Source organism: Urocitellus parryii, chromosome 7 (assembly GCF_045843805.1).
Source record: "Urocitellus parryii isolate mUroPar1 chromosome 7, mUroPar1.hap1, whole genome shotgun sequence".
Lineage (NCBI taxonomy): Eukaryota > Metazoa > Chordata > Mammalia > Rodentia > Sciuridae > Urocitellus > Urocitellus parryii.
Window position 1 is genome coordinate 182,382,333 of NC_135537.1, and position 12,721 is coordinate 182,395,053.

At 58.2% G+C, this 12,721-nt stretch overlaps 1 protein-coding gene across 1 annotated transcript in view; it reads left to right on the forward strand.

Annotated features, from left to right (window-relative positions):
* The window catches only part of Rptor (regulatory associated protein of MTOR complex 1), a 338,384-nt gene that overhangs the window by 323,881 nt on the left and 1,782 nt on the right, over window positions 1–12,721 (forward strand). The window contains exons 28-34 of the mRNA XM_077800527.1: window positions 198–322; window positions 2,768–2,872; window positions 6,498–6,604; window positions 8,328–8,455; window positions 10,634–10,720; window positions 11,568–11,684; window positions 12,059–12,188. Coding sequence (XP_077656653.1) covers window positions 198–322; window positions 2,768–2,872; window positions 6,498–6,604; window positions 8,328–8,455; window positions 10,634–10,720; window positions 11,568–11,684; window positions 12,059–12,188 — 799 coding nt within the window. The remainder of the gene's footprint in view (window positions 1–197; window positions 323–2,767; window positions 2,873–6,497; window positions 6,605–8,327; window positions 8,456–10,633; window positions 10,721–11,567; window positions 11,685–12,058; window positions 12,189–12,721) is intronic.

The following is a 12,721-nucleotide window of genomic DNA, read 5'->3' on the forward strand; positions in this document are numbered from 1 at the left end:
TCCTTGGATGGGCCCAAAGGAGGAGGGGCTGACCTTCTGTGTCCAGCGGTGCTCAGGGCTCCAGCTTCTCCTCACTCCCCTCGTCGGTACCTTGGCTCTTGGTGGCAGCCGTCCCATGGGTGTGAGGGACCGGTGTCTTGCTGTGACTCTGTTTGCATTCCCCTGGTGGTCTGTCTCATTCCTCTTATCCCCTCAAGTTTTTGGGACTGGGAGAAAGGAGAAAAGCTGGATTACTTCCACAATGGGAACCCTCGCTACACCAGGGTCACTGCCATGGAGTACCTGAACGGCCAGGACTGCTCCCTTCTCCTGACAGCCACAGGTGAGTGGCCTGGCTGCACGCACCTGAGCCGCGCAGAGCAAGGGGGCCATGAGACACGCTGTTTGTCACTCAGACCAGGGAGGCCCGGAGGCTGGGGCACTCGTAGTGGAGCTGCTTCCCTCGCATGCAGGGCCCTGGGTTCCAAAGCAGCCCCACAAAAAAGTGAAAATGAAGCTGAAAAGTGGGGTGTTTGTCAGGTGCAGGGGCACACTCCTGTAATCCCAGCAGCTTCGGAGGCTGAGACTTGAGGATCACGAGTTCAAAGGCAGCCTCAGCAAGGACGCAGCCCTAAGCAACTCAGTAAGATCCTGTCTCTAGGGGCTGAGGTTGTGGCTCGGTGGTAGAGCACTTGCCTCACACGTGCTGGGCCCTGGGTTCAATCCGCAGCACCACATAAAAATAAATAAGAATAAATAAACAAAATAAAGGTATTTGTCCGTCTTCAACTAAAAAAAAAAAAAAAATCTAAAAAAAAAAAAAAAAAAAGACGCTGTCTCTAATAAAATACAAAATAGGCCTGGAGATGTGGCTCAGTGGTCGAGTGCCCCTGAGTTCAATCCCTGGTACCAAAGAAAAAATTTTTAAAAATGGGGGTGTTTATGAGAGGGTGTGGTCCCAGGGCAGGAGCAGAGATGGCAGTGTTGGCAGGACTCCTGGACAGTGACCTCTCGCCTTGGGTCTCTGGCCCTTCCATGTTTCCGGGAAACATTCCACCACCAGCCTCTGCCCCCTGGCCTTCCTGGGAGACGCAGTGGGCAGCAGCTCACTGCCTGGCTATGATGGCTCAGGGCTGCATCCCCCCTTCCTCTGCTAGTTAGGCTTCTCTGGAAGGGTGCCCATCAGGTAGCGGTGGCCGTGGATCTCACACTGGAGATTTTCTTGGTTTTTATTTTGGCCCGAAACATCATCATCCTACTCTTACTGTAGAGCAGTAGTTCTCCAAGCCAGTCACCCTAGGCTGGTGCCATTTATAGGTATAGTTGGACACATGCCTTTATTTTATTTATTTATGTTATGTGCTGCTGGGGATCAACCCAGGGCCTCACACGTGCTAGGCAAACGCTCTACTGCTGAGCCACAACCCCAGTCCCCTGGCTGTCATTTCATTTGGCACTTTAAATTTGACTCCATGGGGCCTTGGGTTAGAGCTCAGTGGTAGAGTGCTTACCTAGCACGTCTGAGGCACTGGGTTTGATCCCCAGCACCACAAAAATACATAAATAAGTAAAATGAAAGTATTGTGTCCATCTACAACTAAAAAAAAAAAAATTAAAAGAAAATTTTGACTCCATGATGCCTTCTTGCTAACGAGAAGCCAAGGTCAAGCTGTGTGGGTAGGAAGGTGTCAGTAGCGGAGGGAGGAGACGGGCATCTAGGCTCACCCGCCCTGGGCCGCTCCGCCCTGTCTTGACCTGGTCCCGGACCTGAGCATCTGAGCTCCCGAGGCTGCTGCTTGTCAGTGACATCTCTTTTGAAGTGTTTGTGGGTTCCCTGTGACTGACCTGACCATGAGGAAATGTCCCGTAGCAGCTGCTCCTCCAAGAGAGCCATCTCAGCCTGGTAGAAGGAAGCCCATGTCCAAAGCCAGTCCTTCCCTGTAGGCGTCGGCACTGTGGGCAGGGCCCAGCAAGGCCCAGCCAAGGGGCAGCACAATTCAGACATGAGCATCTCTTATCACCAAAGGCAAGAAGGCTGGAGGGCTCCTTAAGAGTGGACCCCTGTGGGGAGTCACAGAGCAGGGCACTCACTGCAAGGTGGCCTTGAGAGCCAGGCACACAGGTGGAGGAGGCCAATCTTCAGTACTGAGGCCAAAGAGTGGGTCCTGCAGAGGGAGGCTCACCACACACAGCTGACCCCCTGCCTGTCTGCTGGAGGATGCTGAGGGCACCTGCAAGGCAGAGGGCCTCCTATGTCTGTGTGAGAGCCCCTTGGGCCACCCTCCCTTCCAACTTCAGGCTGGTGTGTGCGCAGAGCACCAAGGCAGGTGGGGACAAGGTGCAGGCCTAAAGGTTTTGGAGAGAATGGGTCTGCACAAGATGAGCAACTGAAGTACTCAAGGGGAAGAACAGAGAAGGTGAGGCCCGACCCATCTCCCAGCTTCCACCAAGTCCTCCTTCCCACCCCGGGGACAAGCTGGAGGCCACAGAGCTCCCCTGCAGGGATCCCAAGCCGGCTCCAGAGAAGCTCTGTGGCTTCCAGATGCCCAGAGACCACAGGTCCCATTGCCCTGCTGCCAGCTTCCCCAGTTGCCCGACAGGAAGTGAGCACGGAGTCCCACACTGCGAGAGCATGGGGACAGGTGTCCAGAGCGCCTGGCTGCCCTGTGCAGGGCCCACTGTTGGGCATGGTGGAGCATGATGTCCAGGACAGGGATCAGACCCCCATGTGGGGTGCAGGGGAGGCCAGCACAGGGCAGAGGATCATGTCCCCCTCTCTCCTTCTCAGATGACGGCGCCATCAGGGTGTGGAAGAACTTTGCTGACTTGGAGAAGAACCCAGAGATGGTGACTGCATGGCAGGGGCTCTCAGACATGCTGCCCACCACACGAGGTGGGTCTGGGCTCTTCGGGGAGGAAGTCCAGAGCTGCAGGGGTCACTGTTCCAAGGCCTCTGGACCAGCTCCCTACCAGCCACCCATTCGCATCAGAGTCCCCAGTTCATTAGTAGGTGGCCTCCCCTGAAAGCCACGAGGCTTACAGGCCCAGGGTTCTGAGTGCCTTTGAGTCTTGGGTATGGCCCTGAGCTCTGGTCACACCTGTCCTGGTGTGAAGCTGAATGTGGCTTGGAAACACACTGTGGTTAACTGGCCCTGAGCAGCAAATGTCACATGTTCTTGAGGACCAGTGTGGTGGGCTGCCCAGGCTGGTGAGATCGGCAGCCACCAAAGCAGCTCTGGGCATGGCTTTGCACCATCCAGCAGTTTGGGAGGACCACCAGGTCAGACTTTCCAGGCCTGAGTTTCCAGAGCCCTCTGTGCATCTCGGAATGGCCACCCGTGAGCACAGCCCTCTGACCCTGGTGACACCAGGTGAGGTTACTGTGCCCACCACTGGCTGCTCCTCCTCCTGCCTGTGATTTCCGCAGCCCCATCTGAGTCCTCTTCCCAGCCCCTGTCTGTGTGGGGCCTCTCCTGGTTCTCTCAGTTCTGTCCCTGCCCTTCTCTCCTGCAGAGAACATCAAAATGAGCCCCTTCTCTCTGGACCTTGCTATTGAGACAAATTATAAGCAAGTAGAACCTCACTCCTCCCATAGCCAGTGTGTTTCTGGGTCGTCGGCTGCAGAATCTAGGTTCACAGGGAGACCTGCCTTCCAGAGCTCTCTGTCCTAGCCCATCTTTAATTTGGAGTCACAGCTGCCTGTCCTCGGGCCACAGGGCCTACAGGGTGTTGGAGGGATGTGCCAGGGAACCTTCTGGACTCACATCTTAGTGTTTTGTAAGAATTCTTACATTGAAAGTTCAAGATAAAGGGAAGATGAGTGAGAAAACTCAAGATGGTTGAGAAAACTCAACCTTGACCTCTGTAAAAGTTTTATATGGAGACTCAGTGTCCGATCTCCCCAGAGAAAACTAAACTAAACCCAGGGCTGGGGCAGGTGTCAGGGAAAGAGCAACACAACTACCGTCTCTGAAACCCTAAAGAAAGACCAGAGGCCCTCCTCTGTGTGGGGCCGGGGGTGTCCTCGCTACATTGTCCCAGTGGTTGGTTACACCCTCCCACCTATGTGAGAAGCTGTGCCACAGGACAGCAGTGGTCTCTGTGAAGACACAGGCAGAACCAGACCATCCTCCACACCCTGTCAGTCAGGGAGGGCCCCGTTCCCAGGGTGGAGCCTGAGGCTGCCAGGGCGAGACTGTCCCACCACCTTGGCCCCCAGAGCAGTGCAATGGTCCAGCCTCGGCCTGTGAATGTTGACCTGAGCCTTTGGTCAGTGGTTACTATTCATTAACTAGAGCAACCAAGGAGGTATACAGAGCAGCAGCCCCAAAGCTGGGGCAGGTGGCCATGCAGAGGCACAAGCCAGAGGCAGAGCTCCCCAAGTCGCAGAGGACAGTTCTGGGCTGGCCACAAAGCTGGGCGCCTAGCCACTGGCTGGCAGGCACCAAATCTACAGCTGTACTCCAGGGCAGCGCAGGGCGAGGCTTGGCTCTCCACTACCAGGCCTGGGATGCGGGTGGCTGGTCTGACTTCCACGCTCTCTACTCTGTCCTGCCTTGTCTTCTCCCTGTTTTAAGGAAAGAATTAGCTCTTTGGTCAGGCTGTGTATCAGGACACACATCCAAGGCCTGTGTCCAGGATTCGTCAAGCAGGGATCGGACCTCTGCCTTCTGGGGAGTGCAGTGTCTCCCAGTCCAGTACCCAGGGTGAGCAGGGCACAAGCACACTTTGAACTGGCGCATGGTGCCCCCATGGCTCCTGCTCAGCGAGCTACACACACCTGGGCACAGCAGCCTCCCCTCCAGAATCCCTTCCTCTGCTCCACCAAGACTTCCACACTGCAGGCTTGGCTGCCCAGGACCTAGGGCTTGCTTCCCTCTGTGGGACAGGTGGACAGACATCAGCACTGTCCTAGAGGACTTCCACATCTCTACTCAGCTGGGTCTCTCAAGTTGCAAACTGGCTGTCCAGGTGTACCCAGACGTGGGGCTCTTGCCTTGCACAAGATGCCATCAAGCCCACCTGCCCCCACCCCATGCTATGTGGTTGGTACCTTGTCACATGACTTCCACGTGGGGACAGGTATGCCCTCCCTCCAGGGACATCCAGGTCCCAGCAATGTTGTGGCTCTTCTACCTGTGTTCTCCTTTTCTACGGAGGCTATTTGAAGAAAAGAGGACAGTGGCCAGAGGGTGGGGCCCAGGCTGCATGAGGCTATGGCGCCTTGGTTGGAAGCAGGCGGTAGGAGCAGCTGGAAGGCCCAGGGCACAGGAGGATGAGGTGGTAGCACCACAGGACAGCCGGGACACAGACTGAGCTGCGTCCTGGGAGAAGTCTCTGGTCCAAAGAGGGTGACTCATGTGCTCTGGGTTCCTTGCTTCTCTCAGCATTCACCAGGTGCCAGTCCCCACAGACCCTCATCCTGGACCTTAGCCTGCCTGGTGCCCAGGCAGCCGACCACATGGGCCAGATTGCATGGACACTTCCTCTTCAGTTTCCCTCCCTTTTGTTATGAGGCGACCACAGCTGGAGAAAGTATGTGGTGCAGAGCACATGGTCCCACAGCTCCCCTCCGGGGCTGCTTACTGCGGGAGAGGACACACTTAGATGTGGCTTGAGATGTGGTTTCCACGAGGGAATAGCTAATATGACTGTCGGTGGAGTGCCACACAGACGTCTGAATGGCAGCTGCCTCTCTGGACTGGGTCGGAAGACCCTCAGGAAATCAGAGGGAAGAGCAAGTGCGGGAGGTCGGACTACCGCACAGCCTTGTGCTGCTCCGTGTGGAGGAGGCAGGCTTTGCAGCCCAGGGGCACGCGCACACATGGCCGCAGTGCAACTCCTGGGGCAGGCGCGCAGCTGGGCAGTCGGGTGCCACACACACGAGGCCCTGGGCCCCCCCAGCCCCACCCCCCCAAAAAAAACAAACTGCTGGGGACTGTTAGATCTGGGTGGTGGGTTATAAGGGTTTATTTCCACCGTGTTCCTTCGTGTATGCTTAAAACCTTTATAATTACACAGTTAAAGCCGTATGGGGCTGGGGACGTAGGTCAGTAGTGGGGCACTCACCTGGCATGTGGAAGGCCCTGGGTTCCATGCCCGGCACCACACACACAAAATATTTTTGTATTAAGTAGAAACTATGATGCGAGTGTATAACTCCCTGTCCAGTTCCAGACAGAAAAGGACACCCTCATTTCTTTCCTTTCTCTTTTTAACCGGGGCCTCTCTGCATTGCCCAGGCCAGTCTTGAACTTGGTGCTCCCACCTCAGCCTCCCAAGTGGCTGGGCCTCAGTACTCTTCCTCTCGTAGATGCCTCAGTGTGGAGGGTTCCAGGGCAGGCTGCCACCACCGCAGCAGCCTGAGCTCGTTGCCCTGGGAGCCCCAGCCTGGGTTCAGGAGGAGGTGGGGACCTGCCCAATGGTGGGAGGGGTGGCAGTGCTCCTTGGAGCCGCTGACTGAGTGGCTGCCTGGAGTAGCCCCAGGGACTGACCCCGTGTCCCGCTTGCCTCCCCAGGAGCTGGGATGGTGGTGGACTGGGAGCAAGAAACTGGCCTCCTCATGAGCTCAGGGGATGTGCGCATTGTCCGGATCTGGGACACCGACCGTGAAACGAAGGTGCAGGTAACCATGGAGGGCCCCACAAGCACCTGGTCCCTGTGCAGCCCCTTCCCCCAGGCTCTTCACACTCCCCCTGCACAGAACAGACCCCTTGCTCAAATAACCCAGACCCAGGTCTCCAGAGCAAGCTCAGTCTGTGCCCGTCTCAGCCCTCCAGGGAAGCAGATGGGCAAGATGGCGCCTGCTGCTGGCGAGAACAGACTCCCAGCCTCAGAGCTGATCACCACCTTGGCTGCACATTAATCATGCACCTGACCCTGCGCTGCAGCATGATTAAGTCTAAGCTAATCCTGATCATTGTTAAATATTGTCTTATCTGGCAGATTAGGGAGTATCAGAAATCAGCGGGGTGAAATATTTTAAATTAGAAGATTAACTATTCGTGTGCTTTTCAAAGCTTTTTTTTTTTTTTTGAGAGTGAACCCGGGGCTTCTCAAGTGCTGAGCATGCGCTCTGCCACCAAGCCACAGCCCCACCGCTTAAAGCATCTTTTCTTTTTAGTTTTAATAAAGAAAGGGATCTGCACTGGTTTTGCCTAAGACACCTGTGAGAGGGCCATGCAGGCCGCCTGCTAAAATCCAGCTGTGCCCACCGCTTTAGGAGCAGAGGCAAGACCACAGCTACCTCAGGGATGCACCTGAGGGCTCTAGCCCAGGACACCCTTCTCTAGAGTCCCTGGAGAGGCACAGGGCAGAGACCTCCCCACCCTCTCCTGTCCTCCCTACCGATGGAGAGACATTGGCCCCTTGGTGGCAGGAGGCTGCTTGCTCCACATTGCTACAGAACTGAGCCAGGAAGGAGGAGTGACAGGAGCTGGACATGAGGCTGGACCTCACCACTGTTAGGCACTGTGGTGACGCCCGGGAGAGCTGCAGCCTGAGGTCACCTCCTCTCACAATTACTGTGCTCGGAGATCCCATGATGGCACCAAGCAACTTTCGTTGTGCTCCTGCTGGGGAGCTTGACAGATGCCCACTCCTCAAGGGCAAAGCATGGAGACCCTAATGCTCAGATGCGTCTCCCTATGGAGTGTAAGGGCCTCCAAAGCCAGTGTGTCCCTGGCCACCCACCTCCTCCCCCACTCTCAGCTGCCTTCGCCCAGAGCTGTGGTCCTGGTGCCTTCCCTGGTATTTTGTTGCCTCAAGGTGCAGGGAGAAGTGGGGGGGCTCTTGCAAAGGATGCCCCTCACACAGAGTCCACATGTGCAGATTTCCCGCAGCGTCCCCACTGGGGTTGGAAAGCACGTGTCCCACAGGCCCATCTGCTGCCTGCAGCTCCCCCTGCTGGCGTTCACCAGTCCTCCTGCTGTGTGCAGCCACCAGGGGAAGCAGGGTCCACGCTTCCGCTCTTCCCTCGACTGATCAGGAGTCCTCAGGGGCAGCCAATAGGAGTTCTCCTTGCCAAAGTGCACTTTGTCTCTCTTCAGGAAAGAGGGAGATGGTGTTGGGAAGTTCAATTGGCCAATAGCCAGGTGGCCCTGGGTGCCTCCAGGATGCTGCCAGAGCTCGGCCTGCCCTGGCCAGTGCGCAGGTGCAGGGCAGGTGTCCAGGCAGCTCTGGATGCACCGAGTCCCATGTGCCCCTGCCCTTCCCTCCCATCTGAGCTCCTCAGCCTGCGATGGCCTCTGGCAGGTGGAGGCAAAGGCCGCAGTCCACAGGGAGGGAGGTAAGGCCCATGTGGGCTTGGGGTAGCGGTGCCCCATCTCAGCCCTCTCTGTCTGGGCCAGGACATCCCCACGGGCGCCGACAGCTGCGTGACAAGTCTGTCCTGCGACTCCCACCGCTCGCTCATTGTGGCTGGCCTTGGCGACGGTTCCATCCGTGTCTACGACAGGAGGATGGCGCTCAGCGAATGGTAGCTCACCCCCACCCCCGTGCCTGCGGCCCCTGCCCCTCCACACAGCAGCAGTCACCTCACTGCCCACCGAGGAGTCCCAGCTGCTCAGTGGGACATATGCTTTCCCCAGGAGCCCACAGCAGGTTTCCAGCCAGGCATGTTCCACGCAGGCCAGTCCCTGTGGCCGTGGAAGTGGGTGGACGGCCTTGGGCATGCTGGAGGTTGTGCCTGGAGAGAACGGCAGTGGGGGGGTCCTGGAAAGGCCCCACCATCTCAGCCTCCATCTCACATGGGTTGTGGGCAGGAGCGTCAGGAGTCAGGGAGCACATGTGGGCCCAGCATGGGCTGACCAGGTGTCACTGCTGTTCTGGGTGCTGCCACTCAGCAGGTGACAGGGGGCTGAGGCTTAAGGCCCTCAACAGGAGATGCAGAGCATCCACGGCCTGGGCCGGGCGTCCCCGTGGTCCTGTTCCTGGTGTCTCTTGTACACCCACTGCTTTCTGGGAAGTAGGCTTGGTGCCAACAAGGACAGTCCAGGAGTCACAGCAGTGGCCACCAGAGATGAAATATCCTCATGGCCAGGACAGTGGGACAGGATTGAGATGGGTGTTGACTCAGGCACCCAGGAGACACCAGCTCCTAGGGACAGGGGGAAGCCAGGGCACCACAGGCTCTCATGTTCCCTGGTGGGAGGTCCCTGCCAGAACCGGCAACCCGTCCCCAGAGGCACCACTGTGGGCAGCTGGTAGACTGCTCCCAGGGGTGCAGGTCAACAGCAGGAGTCCACTGGAGCCAGCTGAATCTTGCACTTCAGAGTGGATCTCATGGGACGTCCATTGTCTCCAGACCTTTAGTTAAGCCATCTTTGTCCCCTCAAAAACACCCCTCTGGGCAGGCAGGCATGGAACTTGGGAGTTGGCTCCACAGAGGGCCAGAGGATCCCAGGAAGCCCCCAGCCCCAGGCAAGGTCCCCCTTAGTACTCACCCAGCAAAAGGCAGCCTTGCTCCCATCAGGCCTGGTGATTGGGAGAGAAGTCAGCGCCTGTCTTCACCTCCCCCAATTCCCTGGGCATTGGCTGTGTCAGGCAGCTTCCGTGCCGACCTCGCCCTCAGAACACACCTAAGCTGGGTTCGTGGTGGTCCCTCCTTGCCCCAAGCCCAGCACCCTCGACCCCTCAGCTGGGAGTGGGGACACAGGCTCTGGCCCTCCAGGTGTTGGCCCTACCAGTTCTGCCCTACCCAGTCCCCTCCCTCCTCTCTCCCTTCCCTGCACCCGCCTCACAGCAGTGTCCCTTCCTGGCCTTACCCTACAGCCCCTCCCGCCAGGCCCCTCGGCCCTCCCCAGATATTTGAGAATGTTGCTATTTTCATCTTGCATGGGGTCAGTCTCCCCCCAAGATGGGCAGGGGCTCCCAGGTGTAAGGATGGCTCAGAGAGCTCTCTAGGCTGTGGCAGGAGGCAGCAGGAGAGGAGAGGCGTGCTTCCACTTCCCAAGCTGCAGGGCAGCAGTGGGCAGCCCACAGGCCCTAGCCGCTGGTCCCCAAGCTCCAGCAGGCAGGGACACAGGGGTCTTGGAAAGCTGGGCTGAGTGGGGAACCCCAAGCAGGCCTGACCCTGCTGCTTCTGAGGCCTAGGGGTGGAGACCAGCTGGTACCTTCCCTGTGGGTAGTATGTGAGGGGTCCTGAGAGCTCCTGCCAGGCATTGGAGGCCCTTGGGAGCCCTGGTCCATACAGCCAGCAGCTCCCACCTGGGCTCCTGGTCAGTAACCCCAGAGGGCCCCTGGACAGCTTTAGGGCTTTTAGAGCTGGGGTTCACACTCCCGATGCGCCTGTTAACACAGATGGGCAACATTATGACCAGTGATGGGGCCTGGAAGTGTGACACAGCGTGGTGTCGGTGTGGGCCTGAGACTGGCCCAAGGCCAAAAGCCAGCCCAAGGAGGGCACAGTAGGTGCCCACTAGAGGAGGACTCAGGAAAAGGCTGTGTCGCCGCATGGGCAGGGCTACTTGGGGCCCCGCAGCAGAGGCAGCTCAACACTCTCCACAAATGCTTCCTTTTTCTTGACTCAAGGCCACATGTGTGGCCTCCTGTTGTGGAGCCAGCACGGCTGTCCGCCCAGAGCCCTGAGTGGCCTGGGAGAGGAGCTGAGCCTGGCCCTGCCCAGCCCTGCCTGACCACGCCTTCCTCCTCGCAGCCGCGTCATGACCTACCGGGAGCACACAGCCTGGGTGGTGAAGGCCCACCTGCAGAAGCACCCCGAGGGCCACATCGTGAGCGTGAGGTAACGTGGGATAGTCACGAGACGTCCTTGGTGTTTAAACAGGGATGCTGGCATTTCAGGGTAGTATTTGTCTCCGGCACTGGGACTGGCCAGGAAGGTCAGGGTGCAGAGCCAGAGGGTGGTCAGACACCTGCCAAGCAGAAAGGAGCCCTGGGAGGCATGGCCCCCTTCCTCCCCACAGGCGGCAGGGCCACATGCTGTTGCAGGCACGTGGCCTGCAGGACTGCCGCTGCCCGCTGCCACACATCATTGTCTGTGCATAAATTCAGTTCTGCTGTTCGGTAAATACTGTGCTGAGAGCAGCGAATATTTATTTGCCCGTTAAAGGAACACCAGAGTGTGATTTACTGTCACAAAGCCTCCATTCTTTCAAAGAGATGCCCTCTCTTCCTTGTTTGTGATATAAAGACAAAACCCCGCTCTTGGGAGGGACACCTGCAGAGGTGGAAGGCAGGGCCCTCCTTGCAGGCAGCGTGACCCCACCCAGCTCCATCTCCCACCACCCTGGGCCCCAGTGGCCCAAAATCTGATCTTGGTGACCAGTAGCTCACTCCTTTGCACCTTGACTTACAGCCATTCCCATCCCCCATGGGTGTCCTGCTTTGCAGCAGGCTCAGCAGTGGCCCTAGGCACCACATTGGACCCTTCTCTGCTCTGGGAGAGCTTAGTGAGGGCCTGGCCGCTGGGCCCAGCACAGAGCACAGCACGCCCAGGCAGCTTTGGCTTCCAGTAGCGGGTGCAAGTGGGTGTCAGACTGCACATGTCCAGGGCCATCATCCTCCAGCCAGGGCACAAGCAGGGCATCCCCAAGCCTGGCCCGCAGGCCTCACTGCGGCCTCTCTTGCAGTGTCAATGGAGATGTGCGCTTCTTTGATCCCCGGATGCCTGAGTCTGTGAATGTGCTACAGATTGTGAAGGGGCTGACGTCCCTGGACATCCACCCCCAGGCAAACCTCATCGCATGGTAGGTGCTGCCTCTCCCGCAGCCCCCTCTCCACTGTGCCACCTTTCCCCAGCCCTGCCACGTTTACTCCTCTGTGCCTTTTGGAGAAAGATGGGGTGGACTGAGAACAGACCTCTTCCCTGCCGCATCTCTCTCCCAGAACACTCTTGAGGGGTCTCTAGGGATGGAGGCCTGCATCCTCACATGAGGGCATCCAGACAAGTTGCCATTCTCTGTCTGGGGACCCTGGGCCAACTTCCTGGCCTGTCCCCACCACCACACCAGCCCCATCCCCAGCCGGCCTGTCCCTAAGCCATTCTTCTGGGGGCCGTTCTGTCTCCCAGTCCAAAGGAGAGGGACATAACTGCTGAACCTCTCTCCTCCTCCTGCTGCAGCGGCTCCATGAACCAGTTCACCGCCATCTACAACGGAAACGGCGAACTCATCAACAACATCAAGTACTACGACGGGTTCATGGGCCAGCGAGTCGGGGCCATCAGCTGCCTGGCCTTCCACCCACACTGGGTCTGTGCCCTCACACCAGGGTGGGGGTAGTGGGGGTAGTGGGCAGGGCTACCTGAGTGACCCACAAGCCTTGGGCCTTCCCTTCCTAGTCTCCAGAACACATGAGGAATGGAGGTCTGCTCAGAGCAGAGGGCCAGCAGCAGTGTCCTCTGGCCCCTGTACACATGCCATCAGGGGAACCTCGAGCAGAAAGGGTTCAGGCATGCTCCTCCTGGTGAGGCAGCAGGTCTGTGTGATACAGGCCTGTCCATGCACTCTGCCCCTGGGTCGTAGGCCGTTGTGTTTTCAAGTTAGGACCTGCCAGCCTGCACCTTGCAGTGCGGGGTTCCACGGGAGCCTGCCTACAGCTCTGCCCAGGTGCCAGCAGGGCCCTGTGGGTAGTGCACGCTCTGCCTGTGCTTGGCATACGGGCAACGCCCCATCCTGCCAACACCTGGCAGTTCACAGGCCGCCTTCCCGAGCCCTCTCAGTGCAGAGGTAGGCTGCGGGAATGACCTTGCCCCCTGCAGCCTGTGGCCCCTACTCATGCCCCG